Source organism: Polypterus senegalus, chromosome 8 (assembly GCF_016835505.1).
Source record: "Polypterus senegalus isolate Bchr_013 chromosome 8, ASM1683550v1, whole genome shotgun sequence".
Classification (NCBI taxonomy): Eukaryota; Metazoa; Chordata; class Cladistia; order Polypteriformes; family Polypteridae; genus Polypterus; species Polypterus senegalus.
The window spans coordinates 146,042,446-146,065,291 of record NC_053161.1 but is presented as its reverse complement, the minus strand read 5'-3'; the positions used below and the strand labels follow the sequence as shown (position 1 = coordinate 146,065,291).

At 37.3% G+C, this 22,846-nt stretch overlaps 1 protein-coding gene across 6 annotated transcripts in view; it reads right to left on the bottom strand.

Moving 5' to 3' along the window:
• Positions 1–22,846, bottom strand: part of kcnc2 (potassium voltage-gated channel, Shaw-related subfamily, member 2) — a 326,666-nt gene that overhangs the window by 8,241 nt on the left and 295,579 nt on the right. For 3 of the 6 annotated variants that reach the window (XM_039761908.1, XM_039761909.1, XM_039761906.1), the window contains exon 3: positions 12,761–12,925. The exons of the other annotated variants lie outside the window; for them this stretch is intronic. In XM_039761908.1, coding sequence (XP_039617842.1) covers positions 12,761–12,925 — 165 coding nt within the window. The remainder of the gene's footprint in view (positions 1–12,760; positions 12,926–22,846) is intronic. 6 annotated transcript variants of the gene reach the window in all.

The following is a 22,846-nucleotide window of genomic DNA, read 5'->3' as shown; positions in this document are numbered from 1 at the left end:
AAAACATTATTTCAAACGCCATGTACTGTAGTAGCATTGTCAATAGGATTGGAGATGCTTGTCAAAATGTCTGTATAATTTCACCCAGTTATCTGCCATACATTTAGAACTCCCATCCTTTAATTGAGATTTTATTTCCCAAATGAATACAATGCTTCTTCAAGGCGATACCAAGTTAAACTAGTTTTTCATTATTTCTTATGAAAACAGAAAATTATCAGGCATCATATTTCCTAGTGGCTACCAACTTTTATTGGGTAGGATATCTTTTGTTGACTGCTTTAGTGTGTGGTTACAAAACAGATAAAGCAAGTAAAAAAAATCAGTTTATCAACAGTTTGTTTTTTTTGGCATAACATTCAAACAAGGCATGCAGGTAGCTTTTTAGAAGAGTTAAACAGATATATTGTAGTAAAGCAGACGTTTCCCCTTTTCACCATTTCTTCATAAAGTAGAAATTTGCAATAATACTGAGTCTCGCTAACATGTCTTGATACACTAAGCAGTAGCTGCATAATCTTATTTCCTTTGTTTTTTTCCATATTGACCTCTTTCAGTTCTTTCTCCATTCAGACGTTTAAACATACACTTCACAATTTTATTCAATAAGAAATTGTTACGGGTCTCATCCCTTCCATTTCTCAATTTCATATGAAAAAGATCATCATAAACGTAAGGTTTTTTGAGGTAGAAGCAGATACTAATTCAGCTTCACTAAATCGAACTTTCCATTACACTTGCCCTTTGTCCTCTGAGCTACACATCCTCCCTGAGATGGTAGCAGTGAGGTGTGGACATGGAACCATCGGATTATGCAGCAGCCTGCTTTACCGCTACACCAAGGCTATTCTCCTTTGGCACAAAGGCAAAAAAAAGATGGTAACCAAGAGTTTAATTCCCGCTACCGCTGCCATCTCAAGGAGGACATGTGTCTGAGAGAGAGGAGGTGTCATCCTGAGAATAGAGAAAAATATATATTTAATTTAACAAGGTGGTAGAATAAACTGGTCCTGGATATCAATTAATCATCAAATACCTGCAGAATGTCTGTTTTTCACCAATCAAATTAATAGTTATATCAGAATAGATATGATTACAGATGATGAAGAATGAAGACTAGTTTCTTAGACAGCTGTAAATTATGATTACATCAATATTTAAATATAAGGGCAAAAAGCAGTCTTAGAAAACAAGACTTTTTACAATACGGTAACCTAGTGTGTACTGAACAAGTGATATGTAAACAGGATTACAGAATAAATCACGTAAGCTGATTTGTGTTTTCCAATAAGTAAAATGCAGTTATACTTTTTAGTTTATCATAGCAGTGGAATATGGTAACATTTGCGTGCTGGTTGGATATTTCACTGTACTCTGTGACACAAGAGAGTGCCTACATTTTTTTGTTTGTTTTATTAGCTCTACCATTTTTGTTCACATTCTAGTTCTGCTAAATGAACTACACCATCATAGCTGTAGCCATTTTATGCACCTGCATTGAACTCTATCATGGTTGGCAGTGTTAGTATCAATTTGTGGAAACTGATACATCTTTTGTGTTTCATCTGTTATTAGCTCTAATGGTCAAATCACCTTCTATCTGTGGATGTGCACTTGTTTGGGTCACATCACTGCCAAGTAACCTGCACTCTCATTCTGGCTTTTTTTTTTTTTTTACAAAATTAGAGAACTCTAATGCACAAAAACCTAATGTCCACTGATCTAAATCTATTTATGTCTCCTGACAATCATGGAGAATCCACTGCATCCACTGAACAGTATCATCTCCAGAGTGAGAAGCAGCTTCAGCAACAGACTGCTGTCACTGTCCTGCTCCACTGACAGACTGAGGAGATCGTTCCTCCACCACACTATGTGACTCTTCAATTCCACCCTAGTTGGGGGTGTAAAATCTCTCTATCTATTTATGTATTTACCCACAAAAATAGCTGATTCATTTGACCATAAAGAAAGTGCAGGATGATGGCCAGGCATTCAGTCTTTTATGAATGTAATCACTTTAATGTGAACACTGAAAAGATTCTTAAATAATGTATATTCAGCTCTTCTCACATGATAATTATAGATAATTCTTACAAATTCAGATATCTCCTGTCCTTCATAGACATTCAAAAATAAAGACAGGAATGCCCTGTTTCCTCACTGCTTTTTTATCTGCCCTGCAACCCCTTGCTACTGCCTTCCATTCATGCAGTTAATTATCCCAATTTCCACTAATGCATTCCTCATAAAATCATTTGTTTTGTAGAAGAAATCTTTTTTTATACTGTTACTGCCAGCCTTTCTTATTTATTGATACTAATTTATTGATTGTAGTACTAGGGTGTTGTACTGTGTTAGCCATTATGAATGTAGAGAAATGCCAAGCAAAAAGACACCTTTTATTGGCTAACTAAAAAGATTACAATATGCAAGCTTTCGAGGCAACTCAGGCCCCTTCTTCAGGCAAGATGTAATACAGAAACTGGAGTTCCCTGTGTTTATATCCACACACTAGGACAAGAAACAGCATTGGTAAATATTTAAATGAAAAATCGTAAATGTAAAAAATTAATAGATTCATTCAGGCTAAGATTAATTTAACAAGAGAAAGAAGAACAATGTATGGTCAAGATCTTTGGATAACTGTCCAACAAAGTCCTTTGAAGTTTTTCAAAACAATATGGGTCTGTAGACAGGTTATCTGTGTCAGTCTGAGAGATGCAAACAGTCCTCATACCTGGCCATAAAACTCTTGTCTTTATTCAAGTCATGTTGTAATGTATTAAATTTTAGCATAAGTTTAACTTCCCATTCTTTTCTCTCTTACTGTGTTTTGAAGTTGCCCATAAGCACTGTGACTTTAAAGTCCCTCTCACAGTGTCCATGGCTGTTGAAGTGGGCCGCTACAGGAACATCTGTGTTGCCATGTTTAATGTGGAATCTGTGTAAATTCATTCTCTGGTGGAGGGTTTGTCCAGTTTCTCCCACATAGAGTGCAGTGTCAGGCCATTTCATGCAGAGAATTAGGTAGACCACATTAGATGATCTGCATGAAAATGATCCCTTTATGTGATGTTCAAGTCGGCAGTGTGGTATAACTATACGGTCTGTATTGTAAATGTGGGCACACGTCTTACATCTTTTCTGTAGGCAGGGATATGTGCCATTTTCTGTTGGTTCATTTAGGGAGCTTCGGACAATTAGTTGCTGAAGGTTTGGTGGTTGTCTGTATGCCAGGAGGGGAGGTTCAGGAAATACATTTTTCAGTGTTTGGTCGTTGTTTAGCATTGGCTGAAGAACTTTTATAATTTCTTCTTCTTATTTGAGTGTCTGTTGTTTTGGGGGTATAATCCATAAAGAAGGGAACCCAGGAAGGCCTATCATCTCAGGAATTGGCTCCCTTACAGAAAAGGTTTCAGGTTGGGTGGAACACATTCTTAAACCTCTCGCCCGCAACACAACCAGCTACATCCAGGACACCACTGACTTCTTAAAAAAAACTGTCTGCTTTAGGCCCCTTACCTGAGGGGACCTTACAGGCCACAATGGATGTTGAGGCCCTGTACACAAACATCCTCCATGATGATGGCATATTGGCATGTGAAACGTACCTCAGACAACATGATTTACCCACAAAGTCAGTAATAGAAATGATAAAATTCACTCTGACACATAATCTATTCTCTTTTGGACAAGATTGCTACTTGCAACAAATGGGGACTGCAATGGGCTGTCGGTTTGCACCTCACTATGCAAACCTATTTATGGCAAAATTGGAGGAAGATTTCATGTCAATGTGCATCTTAAAACCAATGTTGTATCTCCGTTACATAGATGACATCTTCATAATCTGGACTGCCAGCGAGAAGGACCTCCTCCATTTTCATAATGAATATAATTCTTTTCACCCCAACATAAAGCTGAAGCTGAATTATTCAAAAACAGAAGTCAGATTCCTTGACACCACTGTTCAAATGAAAGACAACACCCTTGTAACCTCTGTTTTTCACAAACCAACAGACAGGCGGACCTGCCTAAGAAGTGACAGCTTCCAGCCCAAGCATATAAGGCGCTCCATTATTTTTAGCCAGGTACAATCATATTTGCTCAGACCTGACAGACCGGGATCAACAACAGCAGGAGCTCAGACAAGATTTCATCAGACAAGGTTATACCCCCAAAACAACAGACACTCAAATAAGAAGAGCTACTGCCATACCCAGAGACAACCTTCTGGAATATAAAAACAAAGATAACAAGAACTGTATCTCCCTTGTTGTCACCTACAACTCACATCTTGAAACACTTCGAAAAATTATGAAAGAACTTCAGCCAATGCTAAACAACAACCAAACACTGAAAAATTTATTTCCTGAACCTCCCCTCCTGGCATACAGACAACCACCAAACCTTCAGCAACTAATTGTCCGAAGCTCCCTAAGTGAACCAACAGAAAATGTAACATCTCCCTGCCTACAGAAAAGATGTAAAATGTGTGTCCACATCTAGTGTACAATACAGACCGTATAGTTATACCACACTGCCGGCTTGAACATCACATAAAGAGATCATTTTCCTGCAGATCATCTAAAGTTGTCTACCTAAATCTTTGCATGAAATGTCCAGACACTGCACATCCATGTGGGAGAAACTGGACAAACACTCCGCCAGAGAATGAATTTACACAGATTCCACATTAAACATGGCAACACAGATGTTCCTGTAGCGGCCCACTTCAACAGCCATGGACACTGTGAGAGGGACTTTAAAGTCACAGTGCTTATGGGCAACTTCAAAACACAGCAAGAGACAAAAGAATGGGAAGTTAAACTTATGCTAAAATTTAATACATTACAACATGGCTTGAATAGAGACAAGAGTTTTATGGCCAAGTACAAGGACTGTTTGCATCTCTCAGACTGACACAGATAACCTGTCTACAGACCCATATTGTTTTGAAAAACTAATCACAAACTTCAAAGGACTTTGTTGGACAGTTATCTTATCCAAAGATCTTGACCATACATTGTTCTTCTCTCTCTTGTTAAATTAATCTTAGCCTGAAGGAGTCTATTAATTTTTTACATTTAATATTTTTCATTTAAAGATTTGCCAATGCTGTTTCTTGTCCTAGTGTGTGGATATAAACAAAGGGAACTCCAGTATTACATCTTGCCTAAAAGCTTGTATATTGTAATCTTTTTAGTTAGCCAATAAAAGGTGCCATTTTGCTTGGCTTTTCTCTAATTTATCGATTGAAAGACTTATCTGGTTATAAAATCAACAGGGCAAAATCTGTCATTCTTCCACCAAATACTGCCTACAAAAGTTGAAAATTCAACCCTTTTATCCTTATGATCACTTTCATTAAGTATTTGGATATTGACATTTTTCTTCATATTATTATATCCTCTAATTAATGTCACATTATTAAAAGCATTAAGCAATCTCAGATTAGCTGTCCCACCCACCACTAAAAACTGGTTTAGTGTAAGATGCCCAAAATGGCTAATATCGCTATATATATTTGGAACAATCTATATATATAATTCACTAAGGCAAGACAACCATGGAAAGCACGCCGGAAGGGGAGTGGATTCATTGAGCCGCGACAAGTAAGACACCTATGGCACACGCAGGAAGGAGCCACGACCACTAACTCCTGGCACCTCCAAGCCAAGTTGACTGTTCATAGATGCATGTTTCTCGCGGAAGTGAGTCGCCATATGCAGCATGTAAAATGGTTTGTGAGGGGTATCCCATGGGATCCTTAAAACAATCCTTTACAAATGAGGTTAAAACACAATGAAGTAAGCAGTCTTTAAAAACCGAGTTTTCGGTTATGACGCATGACCGCGTGCGCCATAACAAACTGTTTTACACGCTACATGCAGCAATTCGCATCCGCAAGAAACATGCGTCTTCTTAGATGCTCCTGCAGGAACACGGAAAGTCTACATGAATCACAGGTGCATCTGGACTGTACAAAGATGACAACGACTCAAGTGACGAGTTGGAGGTGGGCACGTGAGGGATGGCAGTCCGCCAGTTTTCAGTCACGGACAGTTGTGTGTGGTTTGTTCTGTGCATTGTTATAATGTTGCTTTTCTTGCTGATTTATTACATTACCGATTTTTCAAATGTTAATTGTCTCCCTGTGCTTAAAAATCATTAAAAAACCGGCCTGATTATGCGGCGTAATGGTTCACCGCGGGTTGGCTAGTAAATATTAAACCCCTAATTTAACATCTCACCATAATATGTGACAAAATTTGGAGGATGGATGTGTCCATCTGCTGTTGGTGCTTTGTAGTACTGTATGTATAAAAATATATTTTGTTTTTTAAAATTACATTTTTGTTTTTATTAATTACATTTTATAACATTTTGAATGGCTTTGAATTTAAATTATTACTTTTCACTTCACTGTTTGATTTTCACAGGGGATGCCAGTTTTCAATGTTTAGATGCAAGCACTGCTTTGTTGTTTATAGTAACAGTATCTGTTGTTGGTGTCACAGAGGTGTGACAAATGACATTGTCACTCCCCACTTCTTAAGATAACAGGAGCATTCGCCATGCATCCACATTTTTGTATTTCCAATATTTATGTATTTTTTATTTAGGAACCTTGCTTAATACATTTATGACTTCAGCTATTGTCATTAACTTTGACCCTTGGTTTTCTGACCGTTATTTTCGTCTGATGTATTATTTTCATCTGAAGATAGATCTTCATTTCCCATTTTTATTCTTTTTTCTAAATTAAGACCTGGCAACATTCAACCGCATAAGTATAATTATAACAAATTAATAATTTATACTTGTTATTGTTACATTGCTGCAATTAAATAATTAATCAAGATAAGATTTAATTTAAGGTGGCACGGTGGTAGTGATGCTGAATTGCATTAAAGGGGTTCATGTCCCCAGTGCTCCCTTGCATTGAGATTGCACTTGCTCCCCGTGTCCATGTGGATTTCTTTAGAGAGTTCAGGATTCCTCCTACAGTTCAAAGACATGCAGGTTAGGTGAATTGGTGTTGCTAAATTGGCCTCAGTGTGTGTGTACACCCTTCCATGGATAAGCAGGTTAAGAAGATGTATGGATAATGTCTTTGTGAAAATAATTTAAAGTTAGTTGTTTAAATATACAATTCCCTGAACAGTTAAGCAAAGAAAGTAAAAATTGTTATCATCACAGTAGGTCAAAGTAAGGTTAACATGTAATTGCTTCATTCTAAAAACTTATGTTTCCTTTTCCATGACTGTGCAATCAGTGGACATAGAACTTTAAACAAAGTATCAGATAGTGTAGAACACTATATAATTTAGCAGCTTAATGTATTAGTGCATTGCAGGACATCACAAGAAATTAAACTTATTTCAGATACAGTCTTTGCAAGCAAGGTCCCACTGCATTCACAGAGGCCTTTCACATCCTGGCTGTGATGAAATACCACATCTCCTATGTTAAATTTTGGCACCAATTCTTAACCAACTGGCAATTAATTTAATCAAGACCTCACAAATCTTTGCATGTGCACATCTGCCAGGGTATCAGCACAAGTCACAGCATATAGAAATAAACTGAGAATATCTTGATCAGGAAGATTTATTGAGCTGGATATCATAAGCATTTGAAATAACTGCTAAAAACTGTCAAAAACGTATCATTTACCTTGAAGGAAAGTGCAGGGTGGATTTTGTGTATCAATCAAATACTACTGCATATCATTCAAGTGAAGACATTATGTAAATAAAATGTATTATTATTATTAAGTGCTCTCCGAATGTCTTTATTAAGCATTTGGTTGAGACTTGTGGACACAACCAACAATTCAGGTGTCATCAAAACAGTGTGAGTCCAGTATTTTAAATATTTCTATGAATTCAGTAGATTCTACCTCTTCTGACAATCAATGATCTCACAGTTCATACTGATTTGTAAAATTATGAAGAAATAAGAAAAATGCACTCTTCTAGCAAGTTTTATTTCCTTGCATTTCAAAAACATCATGTTTGACGTCTGCATTTGTTTCCATTGATAGTTCAGAACATACCTGCCAATTAGGAGAATAACCTAATAGATTATGAAAACTGTTTTTGAATATACAATATATAAAGATATGTGTTTAATTATTTTAATTGTGCTCTCTAGGCAATTTCTCTAGGAAGATGCCAGTCATTTAATTCATAATTCTGCACCTTTCACTACACTTAAATATTTTGCACTGGGCATTGAAATAAATAACACATTCCACAGGATGATTGCCTTCTACAACTCTTGTTTACAATCATTATTATTTTTACCTAGTGACGACATGGCATTCAAGGCATGAGTACAATGGAGGTCATGCTTTCCAAACTCTCTTTATAACTTTTTTGATTTGTAACTTCACTGCTGAAATCTCTTAAATTTCCATCCATTTTCCAACCCGCTGAATCCAAACACAGGGGTCTGCTGGAGCCAATCCCAGCTAACACAGGGCAGGAACCAATCCCGGGCAGGGTGCCAACCCACCGCAGGACACACAAACAGGCCAATTTAGAATCGCCAATCCACCTAACCTGCATGTCTTTGGACTGTGGGAGGAAACCCACACAGACAACATGCAAACTCCACACAGGGAGGACCTGGGAAGTGAACCCGGGTCTCCTAACTGCGAGGCAGCAGCGCTACCACTGCGCCACCGTGCCACCCTTCTCTTACATTAAAAGAAAGGAATTGTTGAATGGCTCTAGCTGTTTTAACGCAAATGTACAGAGCACTGCGTGGTTTGCTTCATTACTGCAGAAATGTTGTGGAATTTTTTTAACACATGGTAACAGTGTAACACTTTATTTTTAAACAGATGGACTAGAGTCCAGCTTAGAGTGGAGTGTATTTTTGGCTCTGCAACTGTCATTGCAGTGTAAGAAATAAACTAAAGTTTTTTTTTTTTTTAAAAAGCCACCGAGAACACTTTAACAGTTCACAGTATATTTTAAAAGGATGAATTAAAAGTATCTCCCGTTTATATTAAAGGGAAAAAATAAACTTTAGCATATTTGTATGCTGTGATGTTTATATATCACAAACATTTTTAGCAATAAAATTCATTGCATTTTTCATTCCAACAGATGGCACATAATAAACATTTACAGTATATTGTTTTTACGAATCCCATTAAAAATGGTATATAACAGAGACATGTGCAGTGCCTGGTGTCTGTGCTGATTACTTAGATCTGAACCCATCTTAGACAGCTAACATAGCCAGTATTTATCCATCCATCCATCCATTATCCAACCCGCTATATCCTAACTACAGGGTCACGGGGGTCTGCTGGAGCCAGTCCCAGCCAGCACAGGGCGCAAGGCAGGAAACAAACCCCGGGCAGGGCACCAGCCCACCACAGGGCATGCACACACAACACACACATACACGCACCGACACACCAAGCACAATTTAGGATCGTCAATGCACCTAACCTGCATGTCTTTGGACTGTGGGAGGAAACCCACGCAGACACGGGAAGAACATGCAAACTCCACGAAGGGAGGACCTGGGAAGCGAATCCGGGTCTTCTAACTGTGAGACAGCAGCACTACTCACTGAGCCACAGTGCCACCCTGCTAGTATTTATATATTTACATAATACACAGTGTGACATAAAATAACATTAGGCATGTGAACAAAAAGCAAGATTTTGCTGAAGGATGTGGAAGGATTAGTGTTGTGTACCACACTCTAAAACAAAGTAATTTATGTATATAGACATAGCACCCATAATGGATGAAGTGTCATTCATTAGTTTGATGAACGGGTTGATTGGGGATTCCAACTTGGCCCACTGTAAGTGTAGGTGTGTTGTAGCACTGCCACGTTGCTACATGTTTGTTGCTTGTCTGTCTAGTCCATTTGTGCGTAGCAAAGAAGATAGCCCATACATGCTATTTTGGAATAGGCAGGCAACGTCTGGTTTCTGAGGTAATTTGCACAAATCGCACTGTTTTACAAAAGGAGAGATGGAGGACAGCAAACGGAGGAAAAAGACAGGCAAACTAGCTAAATGGATCAGCATCCACATTAAAGAAACTACAGTTGTGAAGACTTGTCTAGATAGGAGAAGGTCAGCCTTCATCTCCAGGCATGGTAATCCCATGAATCCTGCACTGCTCTTAGTTATGACTAGCGGATCCGGCTGAGTTAATTGAAGTTATTTTTTTATTATTATGGCACAGTACTGGCTGTGGAAACATTTTACATTTAAAAATTCAGATTCTTTTGTTGGCCATCTTCTACAATACATCCACCCAGTATAATAAGACAGCTTGAACTGTGGACTATTGTGTGAACTTCGGGAGGGACTGGGGTGTGTATTTCACTCTGTACTTTTATTCACACTTATAGGGGTAACTGTGTGTAGGGTAGGAAGAAGGTCGGTACTGTTTTCATCTTTGTGTCTTTCTTTTTTAAATGTATGTTTTTTTTCTGGCTTAGCTAAAATTGCATTTTAACTGTCTTTTTTAAATATACTTTATACTGTACCGGTATATACTTGACTGTTCAAAGTTGATTATATCGAAAGATGGATGTACGACAAGGCACGATATTGGCCTATCTTTATATTAGCTGCCTTACAATTCAGGAAAGAAGTGGTGGTGATTGACCTGCTTTTAGCATATCGGGTCTTACAGTGTGAGTAAGTGGGTCTTGCAATGGACTGGTTCCCAATTCAGGAACAGTTCCTGCCTTGTGCCCAATACTTGTGGGATGCAAGTTAAATTTAATATCATATTACCACACAAACTCTACTATAGTATCACACTTAACCACTAGTGTAATACAAGGAATGCTGAAAAAGTTTCTGCACCTTTATATTTTAGTTGGAAATGGTGAAGGTGGGAGGAGGAGTAATTGGTCGTGTCTAAGAATGTCATGTGAATAGTTCTGTCTGGCAAGCCAGCTACCCTTGCAGTTTAGTATAAGAGTTGTCACCATGATGGAACAGCTTTTTGTGGCCAGAAGGTGTACCGGGAGCATGAATTCATCTACGCATGTATGCTCAGTATGGGGATAAAGTTCTCTCTCGTAGAGTCATTTTTGAGTGGATAGAATTATTCGAAAACGGCCGTACCAGTGTGATGGATGCAGAGCGCTCTGGATGTCCAGCTACATATGATGATGATGTGAAAGCAGCAGTGCATTAGTGTCTATGTGCTCAACCAAAAACATTTTTGTTTATGACATTAAAAAGTTGGTATGACGCTGGGAAAATTGAACGCTAAGGAGGGTACTATGTAGAAAAGTGCTGTAATTTGTTTTTGAAATTCTTATTAAATACAGTTTAAAAAAAGTGCAGAAACTTTTTGAATGTCCCTCATATCACAACAAAATTGTTTCCATTATTTTATAACTTGAGTACGCTAAGTGAGGCCCATCAGAAGGTTCCACTTTTGGTATGAGCACTGGTATTCTGTCAAGAGGAAAAGTGTGAATGTGATACTAGTATGAATGAACATTTTTGTCGATTAAGTTTAGGAATGCCCTGAAATGTTTCCATGAATAAAACAGTGTCCATGTCAGTTACCAGATGTCTATCAAAATGTTGCTGTAAAAGAAACCATTTAGAGTAGGAATCTATTGCTGGGTATTTTTAACAACACTTGAGGCACACTTTGTCATGCTATAGCATAGTTTAATGACTACTGCACCCAAAACAGATACATTTTTTATGGATTCCTTACCTCATGTAGTTTGTAGTGATAGCCAAGAAAAATATTTAATTTCATGATATCGTGCAAAACAGGAGTCCCTTTCATACTAGGTCATGCTTTTGAATTGAAGACCTGCCCCTCCCTGTCATTCATTGGTCAAGAGTCCTGTCTTCAGCTCAAAAGTGCAATCTGTGTAAAGGGGACTTCTTTTATTGACTACTTTAATCTTCTTTATTTCAAAATATTTTGGCAAATAATAAATAATACATGAGTTTTCATGCTGTGAGCATTCAATTGGATGACCTCATCTGTGGATTATTCAACACGAGTTAACTTGAGATATTTTCACAGACGTGTTTTAGATTCTTAACTGTTGTCTAGTGTTAGTAACCATTGACTTCTATCAGAAATGTTGTTATGTCTGTTCTCTGGAAAACATGAGATTAAAACTTTTTCTCACTCATCACTACATATCACAATGGATAAGTAACATACAAAATATAATTTTTGCATGGAATATTGTTTTAACACCATGCAAATCTGAGACATTCTGATATGCCTAATGCAAAATTCTAAATATATTTAAATGTAAAGACAATAGTAAAGTAGTCAATGTTTATTAATTGATGAAAAGGAAGGTAAAAAATAAGATTTGAACACAGCACCGTTTTCTTTTGTAAACATTATTACATTATTACTAGCTTTCTTTGACTTAATGTTAACAATTTGACACATTTTGACAAAACCACATAAGACACTAAAATAAAGTGTTAACACTTTTTTGGAGGTCAAGCTTCTTTTTTTCAAATCTGCGGCATGTGCCAATATAGTAAGTAAAATTCAGTCTCCTTTGCTAAACTGGAAATGGTGAAAAAAGGAAGGATTCAGCAAAAATAAGATATTATATAAGAACAATAAACAGTATAAAGCTACCTGCATGTCAAGCTAAAAGGCAAACTGCAGTACTTGGCTGCAAATGTGATGTGCAGAGGATTAATACGTAATAACTATCTGCTGTTTGTAGGGTTTTTGTACCTAATGAAAGATAGCCATACCTTTCCTGATCCCTCCATCTGAAGAACATGAGTAATCTCCTGTTGTCAATAAGAAACATGTTCCCCCTCTTCTGCCTTTGTCTCGGGTACTAGAACGTCTCATTGGGAGCCTTTGATCTGGTGACAAAGGCGGGTCGCTTCCTCCACTTTCTTCACCTGACAGCACTAGGTGAAAGCACCATGCCATTTACAGATAACAATCAGTTACACTGGTAAAAAAGTGCAAAAAGCCACATGATTTGTTCACAATGAAAAACAGCAAGCAGGAGCTCTGTGCAACTCCCCAAGCTGAGTCATGAAAGCCCAGGATTATTTTTGTTATGCTAGTGTGACAATATGGACATTGATCTAAAAATGTGACACAAGACATTTCCAGAGGTATTCAGATTAAGTAAAAAAAAAAAATCAAGGATTTACAATTAAGCATTTCATACCCTTTTTTCCTTTAAATATCTAATGCAAGTTAACGGTATGTTGGTTGTATAAAAACATAATGAGCTACAAATAATTAACATATTTTCACGCAGTATATATTTCTCTTTGTAAATACTGAAAAAATGGAGAAAAAAATACCTGCTTTTGCAGTATAGTCAATCAATTAGAGTAGAGATGAAAAGAAGCAAAAATAGAGAATGCTGCCTTTGATTTACTTGTATTTCTAAGCATTTTAAAATAATACCTCCTCCTGTGTTTAATAACAATGCAGCAGCCATTACACTTTGATGACGCACTGGGCTAACAATTATTATTAATCATTTATTTACTTATAAGGTTACTGTCAATCCTCAGGATACATTACAATAGTTTATATAGGTTTTTAAAAATAATTTAAATAAGTACTCTAGGTCAAACTGTTCCGATCATTAAGTAGCAGATAGGAAAAGAAATAAATAAAGAAAAATAATAATATTTGATTGGTGGTGTTCAACTGTCATTCTACATACAAAATCAACTCAAACATACTTTTTGGATTTTTGTTTTTGTAGCAACAGTCAGACAGTAATAGCACTTACCATCAACCACATCCTTTCCAAGACATAAGTTTGGATGTTAACAATATATTTTTTTGTGTAATCAAACATCACCTGCACATGACGCCCTTCCTAGCAAATAACATTTCCCTTTACTGGCAGGTAGCTGGTGTGATTTGAAAGGTGGTTACTTCCCCTCAAACTTCTTTTTACCTCTTTTAAATTTTACAAGATGAAAATGTTGTTCAATTAATCTTAAATATTGTGATGAACTAATTTCTATTAGTTAATACAACTAAAATGGTGCAGTTGGCAAGATTACCTAGTTGTTATACCTTTGACAAAAAGAAGATAGCATAAAGGCTAGTATTTAAGATGGATCAGGAGATGATCTTGCTGGGCTCAAATTGAAAAAAAAAAGTAACAAAATAACAAAGGCAATGTGAGTTCCAAAAAATCAAAAGCTAAAAGAAAAGATTAAAGTTCTAATACTACTAATAATCATAGATAGATAGATAGATAGATAGATAGATAGATAGATAGATAGATAGATAGATAGATAGATAGATAGATAGATAGATAGATAGATAGATAGATAGATAGATAGATAGATAGATAGATAGATACTTTATTAATCCCAAGGGGAACTTCACATACTCCAGCAGCAGCATACTGATAAAAAACGAATCTTTACCCCTGCTCACACCCCCTAAACACAGCAAGTTTCTTTCAGTATTAAAGATGGGAACTGCATATCTGATTGAGCAGTACCAATACAACAAGAAGGTGGTAGCGGTAGGCCTGGGTGTAGCAGGAGATTTGTGATTTTGGGGTGAATGATATTCATGTGGGTTCCCAGAGGTTTGTTCTGCTCTATTGAAAGTGAAAGCGATTTGCTGTCAAGTCGAGAAACAAAACCCTAAACTATCAGTCAAAAAGTCAAAGTAATAAATTCTTTAACGAGTAAACCACAATGCAAAGCACTCTAGTAAACTCTAAATCTCTGGTGATTTGGTAATGCCCAGCACCAGCCTTCAAGGCCATCTCAACAGCGACATGACGCGCCATGCATCTCCAAGCTATATTCCCCTAAAAACGTGGTAGCGACCATGTCACAAAATGGCAGTGATCATGAAAAACAAGATGGCATTGAAAAAGATAGCTAATAGCATTATAATACATTATAGTAACTAAAAATAAATATAATCAGAATCAGCAATCCACAAAACCATAATAATAAATAGATTCTATTATGCATATTCCACCAGAAACAAGTAAAGATGAAATAACACCAAACATACTGTACAACAAGAAAAGGATAGGTTGAATGCTGCCCAGATTTTGCTTAGCAAGGGTGGGAACATGTTGACCCTCCAGGAATTTCTTTCTGTATCAAAGATAGTTTTATTTATTTATTTATTAACATTAATGAGTGTCAGAGAATTATGTAAAATCCCAACTGTAAGACAAGCGAGGAATTAACCAATCAGCGAACTTTTATACTAGACTAAAACCAGAAATTATAGTCAAGAGTGCTAACTGAGAAAGCTCGGTCTCCCCTCGACCTCAGCCGAGATCTTGGAACTACAAGGAGTAGTTGTCCGTATGACCTCAATGCTCTTTGTGCCACATTTTGCAGTGAGACCATGCAAGGCTTTAAAAACAAATAAGATTTTAAAATTAATGCGACACCTCACTGGTAGCCAGTGGAGAGAGGCTAAAATGGAGGAGATATGATCCTTTTTTCTATACCCAATTAAGAATCTAGCTGCAACATTTTGAACCAGCTGAAGGCGTGAAAGGGCAGATTTGGGCAACCCCACATATAAGGAATTAAGATAATCTAGCCAAGATATTATAAAGGCATGAATGACTGTTTCCAAGTCCTTCTGTGAAAGAAAGGATTTTAGTTTAGATCAGTTCAGTTGGTAAAAACTAGACTTTACTACCATGGAGATTTGTTTTTCAAAACTTAGTGAAGACTTGAAGATGATACCTTGGTTTCTGACATCATTATGAATCATTAATGCCAAGGAGCCGATTTCAACAGCAGATGTGGTAGGACCAAAAATTATTTTGGGCTTGGTCCTTGGTTTGCGCCCAGTTCTGCCTGCACTGGCATTGCCTACTCGATCCCAAAATTATAACAGATGAATGCAGATAGAGAGCGCTTAGGACCGGGGTGTAAAACTTCAGGGGCCTCATGTATAACGCCGTGCGTAGAACTCGCACTATAACATGGCGTAAGCACAAAAGCCGAAATGTGCTTACGCACAGAAAAATCCAGATGCAGGAATCTGTGCGTACTCCAACTTCCACGTTCTTTCGTTACATAAATCCCGATCAGCGTGAAAACTAACGCTCATGCACGTGCATTATGTAACGCCCCAAATCCTCCCAGAATTACGCCTATTTGAATATGCAAATCAATATAAATCGCCCTTAAGCGCAGCCTTCTGTGAAAAGACAATGGGAAAAGCATGGGGGGAAACATAAGAATTTCAGCGAATACCAAGTGGAGGCAAAGGAAAAACATACTATTTGTTCAAATAAACCGTGGTATAATCAACAAAAGGAAGTTGATCGAGTGGCATAGCGTGTTGGAGAAACTTGAAAGCTCACATTCACAAAATCGCACAGTGCCGGAAATAAAAAAGAAGTCACATATCAAAGTTGCCGTGAAAAGAAGAGTTGTAGCCCACCGTCTGAGTGTCATATGAAAGTTTATTAGGGTACAGAGAAAAAAGGCACACGGTGGGGAAAAAGCACGAAATGTCAACTTCAATCTCGACATTTCCACTTTAATCACATAGTTTATTTTGTCATTTAGTAGAACATTATAAACTTCATCTTAAAATCGTTTAATTAACCAGTTTCTCAAAATTACATCGTAATTAAAATAGCACGTTAAATGCTTTGTTTTGTATTTGATCTTCTACTCGTATGTGATCTATGTGTGTAAATCACTACTTGCTTCTTAAACTGGCTCTCTTCCTCCAACTGGACACAGAGTCCATTACATTTGTGATATTACAGCTCTCTGAATAACTAAAATACTGAGATGTATACGTGATGTCATTTTCATGATGATAGGAGCTAAAGCACATTATTAAACATGTGTTTCATGAGCCTCGTGCTCATGACAAGCATTTATCTTTTGTCGAAATTTGTCGCTGCGTTTTTAGCTGTGTTGTTATTTTCTCTTTCTGTTTTATATTCAATAGATATTGGCGTGGCCGCCCCAAGAGTCCTTGCTTTTCTTTCCCCAAGTAACCGATCGCCATACAATCAGCTCTGTAATAGACGTTAAGCCATCTGTAAGCTTAGCCGATTCTTCAAAACGTTTAAAGAACATTGAAATATCTTCGTAGTACATGTTTAATTATTCTATCCTTCACGACACTCCCAGTGAAGAATATAGATTATTTAAATGAAGTTAAAGTTTTATGTGTATAATTTAACAAACATATTTTGCTGCATTTCACCTTAAAAATGATATCGTCATCATATGTAAATACGCGCTTTATAAAGTGGCCCAGGTTGTGCAATATTATAACTGTAGTGCAAGTTTACAGTGGGGTGATTGTACTTATAAGTACAAACCGTTCTACAAGGAGCAATTGATTGAGTGCATTTAAAGTTCTTGGGATTAAACTGTTTCTGAACCGCGAGGTCTGTACAGGAAAGGCTTTAAAACGTTTTGCCGTGGCTGAGACAGCGTGTCCTTAAAGCTTTATACCGATAATTCTCTTTCCGATCAGCTGCTGCTGTGATTCACACTCAGATACAGTGATATAAATACTCCGAGTCGTGCAGTGAGAGTAATATGGAAAAAGATGATCCGCTCTGGCAACTCCTAACTGGAGGAGCTGAAAGAAGAAGAAGAAGAAGAAGTGAGAGTAACAACGCTAAAGCAGTTATGGTATTTGGAATACTATGGCTGTTCCCTGGACCATTATATTGTTACGAGTTAATTACAATCAGATGCATTACACTAATAAACAATATGCGGTTAGTTTCTGTGTATTTATAAAGCCGCGTCATGAAAATAATGAGTAATCACACAAGAACAGTACCATTGCTTTGACGCTGGGTGCCGCCAGTTTGCAAAACCGAGCAGAGAACTTGCGTACGACAAGGCATGAGGTACCGTGGAAAAGTGCGTGGCTTTACGCCAAGTGTAGGTTTTATACATCGCGATTTGAACGTGGAAAAGTTCTTACGCAACATTTCTGTGCGTACGCACCGTTTATACATGAGGCCCCAGGCCCTTTTCCTAATCAGCGAACAGTTTTCATTGCTAATTAACTCCTTTTCCCTTCATTTTAATAGCCCTGTTTTAAGGATTCAGTTCTCTAAAAAAATTATTCCTTTCTTCATTAAATGACAGCCAAGCAGAAATGAGATGTGAAACGAGCCAACACATGACCAGCTAAATTGGGATTTCAAGCTCAAAACAATTTCACTCCAACCGATCTCTTAATGAGAAGCTGATTCTTGCTTTTAAATAAACCCGTTATTTAATTTCATGGCTTGTTGCTGCTCTCATTCTGCCACAGCAGATATTTCCAAAACAGTTGATTTTTCTGTTTTTTTCTAAGAACATTGTCAAAATGTTTTGGTGACCTGAGAGATCAACCTTACCGAGACCATCACTTTTCTTTATTTTCAGGTATTGTGTGATGGGCACAGGTAGGCTGGTCATGTTTTGTGTCTCATTATTGTTCGACTACTAATTAAGAAAAAAGAGACAACTAAGTGGCCTGAGTGAAGTTAATTAAAACTAAGGCAAAATAAGTTAACTAGCAGCAAAAACTGGTCACTAATGAAGAAGATGGTTAGAAGGAAAACCTGCAGCCATTGTGGCCCTCCAGGACTGGAGTTCGACACCTGTGGCTTAGGAGCACACACTGATACAGTACATTTCCACACCCACCACATGACAAACCCACTCAGGATCCCAGATTAGGACCCAAGTGCAGCCATGAAATGGGTGACCTCAGCACCACACTACTTCATATGGAACAGAACCAGTGTGAGGTTTTTTTATGGTGGCTGGAGTGCCAGTTCTGCCACCAACCCCCAGGTTTTCCCTGCAGGCCCTACATGCAGGGCTGCATGCAGATTGATGTCATACCCAGGATGGGACAATTGCAGGTTAAGGGCCTTGCTCAAGAGCCCAAAGAACTAGAGTCACTAGAGTTACAGGATTCAAACCTCCAACCTTCCTATTGCCAGTGCAAATCCCTAGCCTCAGAGCCACCACTCTGGCCACAGATGAATGAATGATCTTTTATTTTCTCTTTACTTGGAAAAATATTGTTTGCTTTGTCAGGATGCAATATGAAATAAAGGGTAATTAATTGATCAAGATTGTGCCGTTCATTCTAGGCACGTTGTTGGTGCAACAAAGAACTGCATTGGTTAAATTTTCCAACTTAAAATGTAACACCCAAGGTTTTAGAAAGCTGTGAAACCCCAAGTGGTTAATACAAAACAATTTAAACCACAAGGTTCCCATTTTTCTCTCCATTTCCAGCTCACTAATTGCTTCATCTGTCTGTGCTACATCTATGATAAATCTATCTAAACTTTAATTAAACATATTAATTAAGAAAAAAGGTGCTAGAACGTAAAACAAGGAGTTTTCTTTCCTCTTTTAATAACATAAAGCAAGATACCCATCACATCCAGCAAATGTGTGACTCCCACTTTATGTGTGAGTCAGAGCAGAATGTTTTCAGTCTACAGCATCCTCCCCAAAGCCTTTTATCTCAGCGTTGTCTAGGAAACAGAAATGTGAAATATTAAAAAAAAAAAAATGTAAAAAAGACTGCTGCTTCTTTGCAGTAAACAACAGATTTTGCATATCTTTCACTGGCAGCTATTTATATCAGAAATAGATATTTTTAAAATAGAAAAGGTTTTTCTTTTATGATTTGTATTTATAGTGAAAATGTTAGTGGAATTTCAGCAATTCTAAATTAATCTGCATGCATTTATAGCATACAATTCATTTAATTTGTCTTCAATGATGACAATTAAACCACAATAATAAAAAAAAAATAACTCTGGAAATGGCCCTGGTCCCATTTTTTAGGGGAATGCTTACAGCTACTTGTGTCTAACAGTGTGACACACCTGCAAAAGCAGAAAGTTGGCATAGAGGATACCCAGCACATTTAGTTATCCCATAATTGTCATCTTTTTAACTCAGTAATTAATGACTATAAAATGTGATGTACAAACATGCACCACTTCATGTCACATCATACAAATGGCCACAACTTTGGTCATCAGATACTGTACCATTCAGCACAAAGTGTACTGCAGCTTGAAAAGTCAGCAATGATGAGAAAAATATTCATCCTTAATAATAAAGGCGCCAAAAGGAATCTTAAAAAAATCATAAACTTAGCATGAATTATTTATATGAAATAATTTCAACTCTATGAGTATATTTAGCTAGTTATTTTAAAGGAGCACTCAGTCACGTCGACACACACTCCATTATTTACAGGTCAGCAAATACCCTGATTAGCTCATGTAATAAATGAAAGATAAATTAATCATTTCACGAACGAAAGTAGAGTTCCAGTCCTAGAATGGTTAAGAAAAAAGCCATTGTCACCTGTTTTTCTGGATGGTCTACAAAAAAATGTTTTTTCTTTGCTCCTGTCAAAAATGTTAGGTGTCCTTTATAGATTAGAGGGTGCTGAAAACCAAATCCTGTCACCGCAATTGCTCTGTCTCATCTAATTTTTGAGCAATGAAGGTTTAAAATGAAGAAAACAAAACACTATTTCAAAGAAACAACGTAATATAGTTTTAAAATTTAGGAGTCCAAATTTTGAAATTACAATGGTAGGGTGTTTTCACAAGTGGCATACAGTAATCGATTTACTCTGCTACTAAGATGAATTCCCCACAAATAGTTTGTTTGTGCAGACATATAACATATTTCACTTTTATAAAAGCGCAAAGGGAAAAATAAAACAATCTGCACTGTCAGGCAGCTGAGATGACACTGAACCTCGGGAGTGAAAAGCAAGGATGCATTCACTAGCAGGATTCCTCTCCCCTTCTTTTTATATTTTACCCACACCTCTTAAAAATGTGTAAAACCAGTAACTTTTGTTGTTCCAATAAAAGAAGGATGTGAACTCTTTTACCATTTACTTACCTGCTGCATCATCAAGCCAAAGGATGGATCAACCCAACCTTGCAAATATCTGTATAAACCATTTAATCAACAACTTTTTCTCTTCTTGAAAATAAAAATTAATCTTTCTTACTTTCTAAATTTACTGTATGGCTATTTTGAAGGAATAAGAACAGAGGAAAAAAAATACTGATTGAGAGTAGCAAGTAGTTGATCGTGGGTTGTTTCCTCTCAACTAACACTAACAAGTAAGAATGACATTTTTCAGCTCAAAATATACTATTGTGAATTTCCCCTTGGGATTAATAAAGTATCTATCTATCTATCTATCTATCTATCTATCTATCTATCTATCTATCTATCTATCTATCTATCTATCTATCTATCTATCTATCTATCTATCTATACTATAAATAACATTCTGAGCATGAAAAATACTTTTGCCATTAAACAAACATAAACTTTTTTGAATGAATCAACAATTTGTTTCAAAGTGCCATTTTTACTGAATTCAATATTTCACAGAAATGGTCTGTGGTAGAGAAATTCTAATTTCAGAAATAGATCCGGCAGACCTAAATCTAATAAGTGCTCAGAATATTTTAATAAAGGAGGAGTTTGGTGCAAACCAGTATATTTAATTGATTTGCAAAAGAAACTTGGCAGCAGAAGTAGGACTCCCGGCGACATGATGACATGGCAAATAGGTTAGGAGTTATTATCATTCACACCACTAGATTTAATAATCGTTTTTATCTTTGTGTAATAAGGCCACTCATACTGTCACTTTTACTGCTGTATATTCTTACAGACATCATCTAGTGTTGTATTTCAGGTAAGTCGTTGTATTCAGTGTCTGTTGTTGGCATAGTATTACTGTTTCTAGCCTGTGTGAGGCACACAAAATCAGCATCTCTTTGTACAAATAACATGTGGGGTCTGATTTTAAAGTTTTTGGGACTATTGGGAATTTCTTAGAATCCCCTGAGGGCCTGTGTGTTAAACTTTCTGCATTATTGTAAAGCTTAAATCTGAGATGTAAAATAAGGATAATCAATCGGTAGGTTTTCCTGTTTGTCACTTTGGCGATTGTGTGCCTGATCTTCAATTTGGCAATACTGTGATATAGTGGGACTGCGGGTCCGAACGAATGGCTGAGTTTTTAATAAATAATATGTTTAGCCATGTCAGTCCCCATGGCTGTGCTCACTGAACCGCAGGGAGTTGATGAGGTAAGCTAGGGCGAGATGCACCTGCACATGAGAATGCTATCATTCTTATTTGTTTCATCGGCTACATCGGTGTGTGATTAAGATTCTGTGCCCATGGAGCCATATAAGCACAGGCCGGCATAGGAGATGGAAAAAAAAAACAAAAGAGAGAGAGAGGAGAAGAACGAAATGAAACTAAACAATGAAAAAGTCAGAACAAAGGTTACCTGGAGTGAACGCAGGAGTGAGAGAGAGGAAGCAGACAGCCTGGAGGAGGAGAACCCCAGGAGCAGTGCGTGCGGCCGACACTCGGGGCTGCAGTGTTGGATTGCTCTAGCTGAACATTTACAGAGAGGCTTCAGTGACCAGGAGTTGTGCAGTTTACCATTTAAGTCTGGGAAGGCAGCAGGAGGTTTGGAACTTGAACCTTTCTGTGTCCATGGACCCGAGCCATGGAAGCGGCAGGGACCCGGACCTGTTGACCGCATAGATGGAATGCTGTGCCCGTCGAAGAGGTGTTTCCTCAGTTGCTAGGTCCCATTGGTGTTAAGCTGAGGAGACAGCTGTTTTGAAGGGTTGTGCCAAGGCTCATTTTTAAAGGACAGTTTCCTGCCAGTCGTTTTAACCTCGTTTTAAAAGATTTAATTATTGCAATTTTAACCTCCACATTTAACATCTTGTTTTTATAGATTACTTGTTGAACTTTGAGAACTGCACTTTGGAGACTGTTTTGATGTTTTCT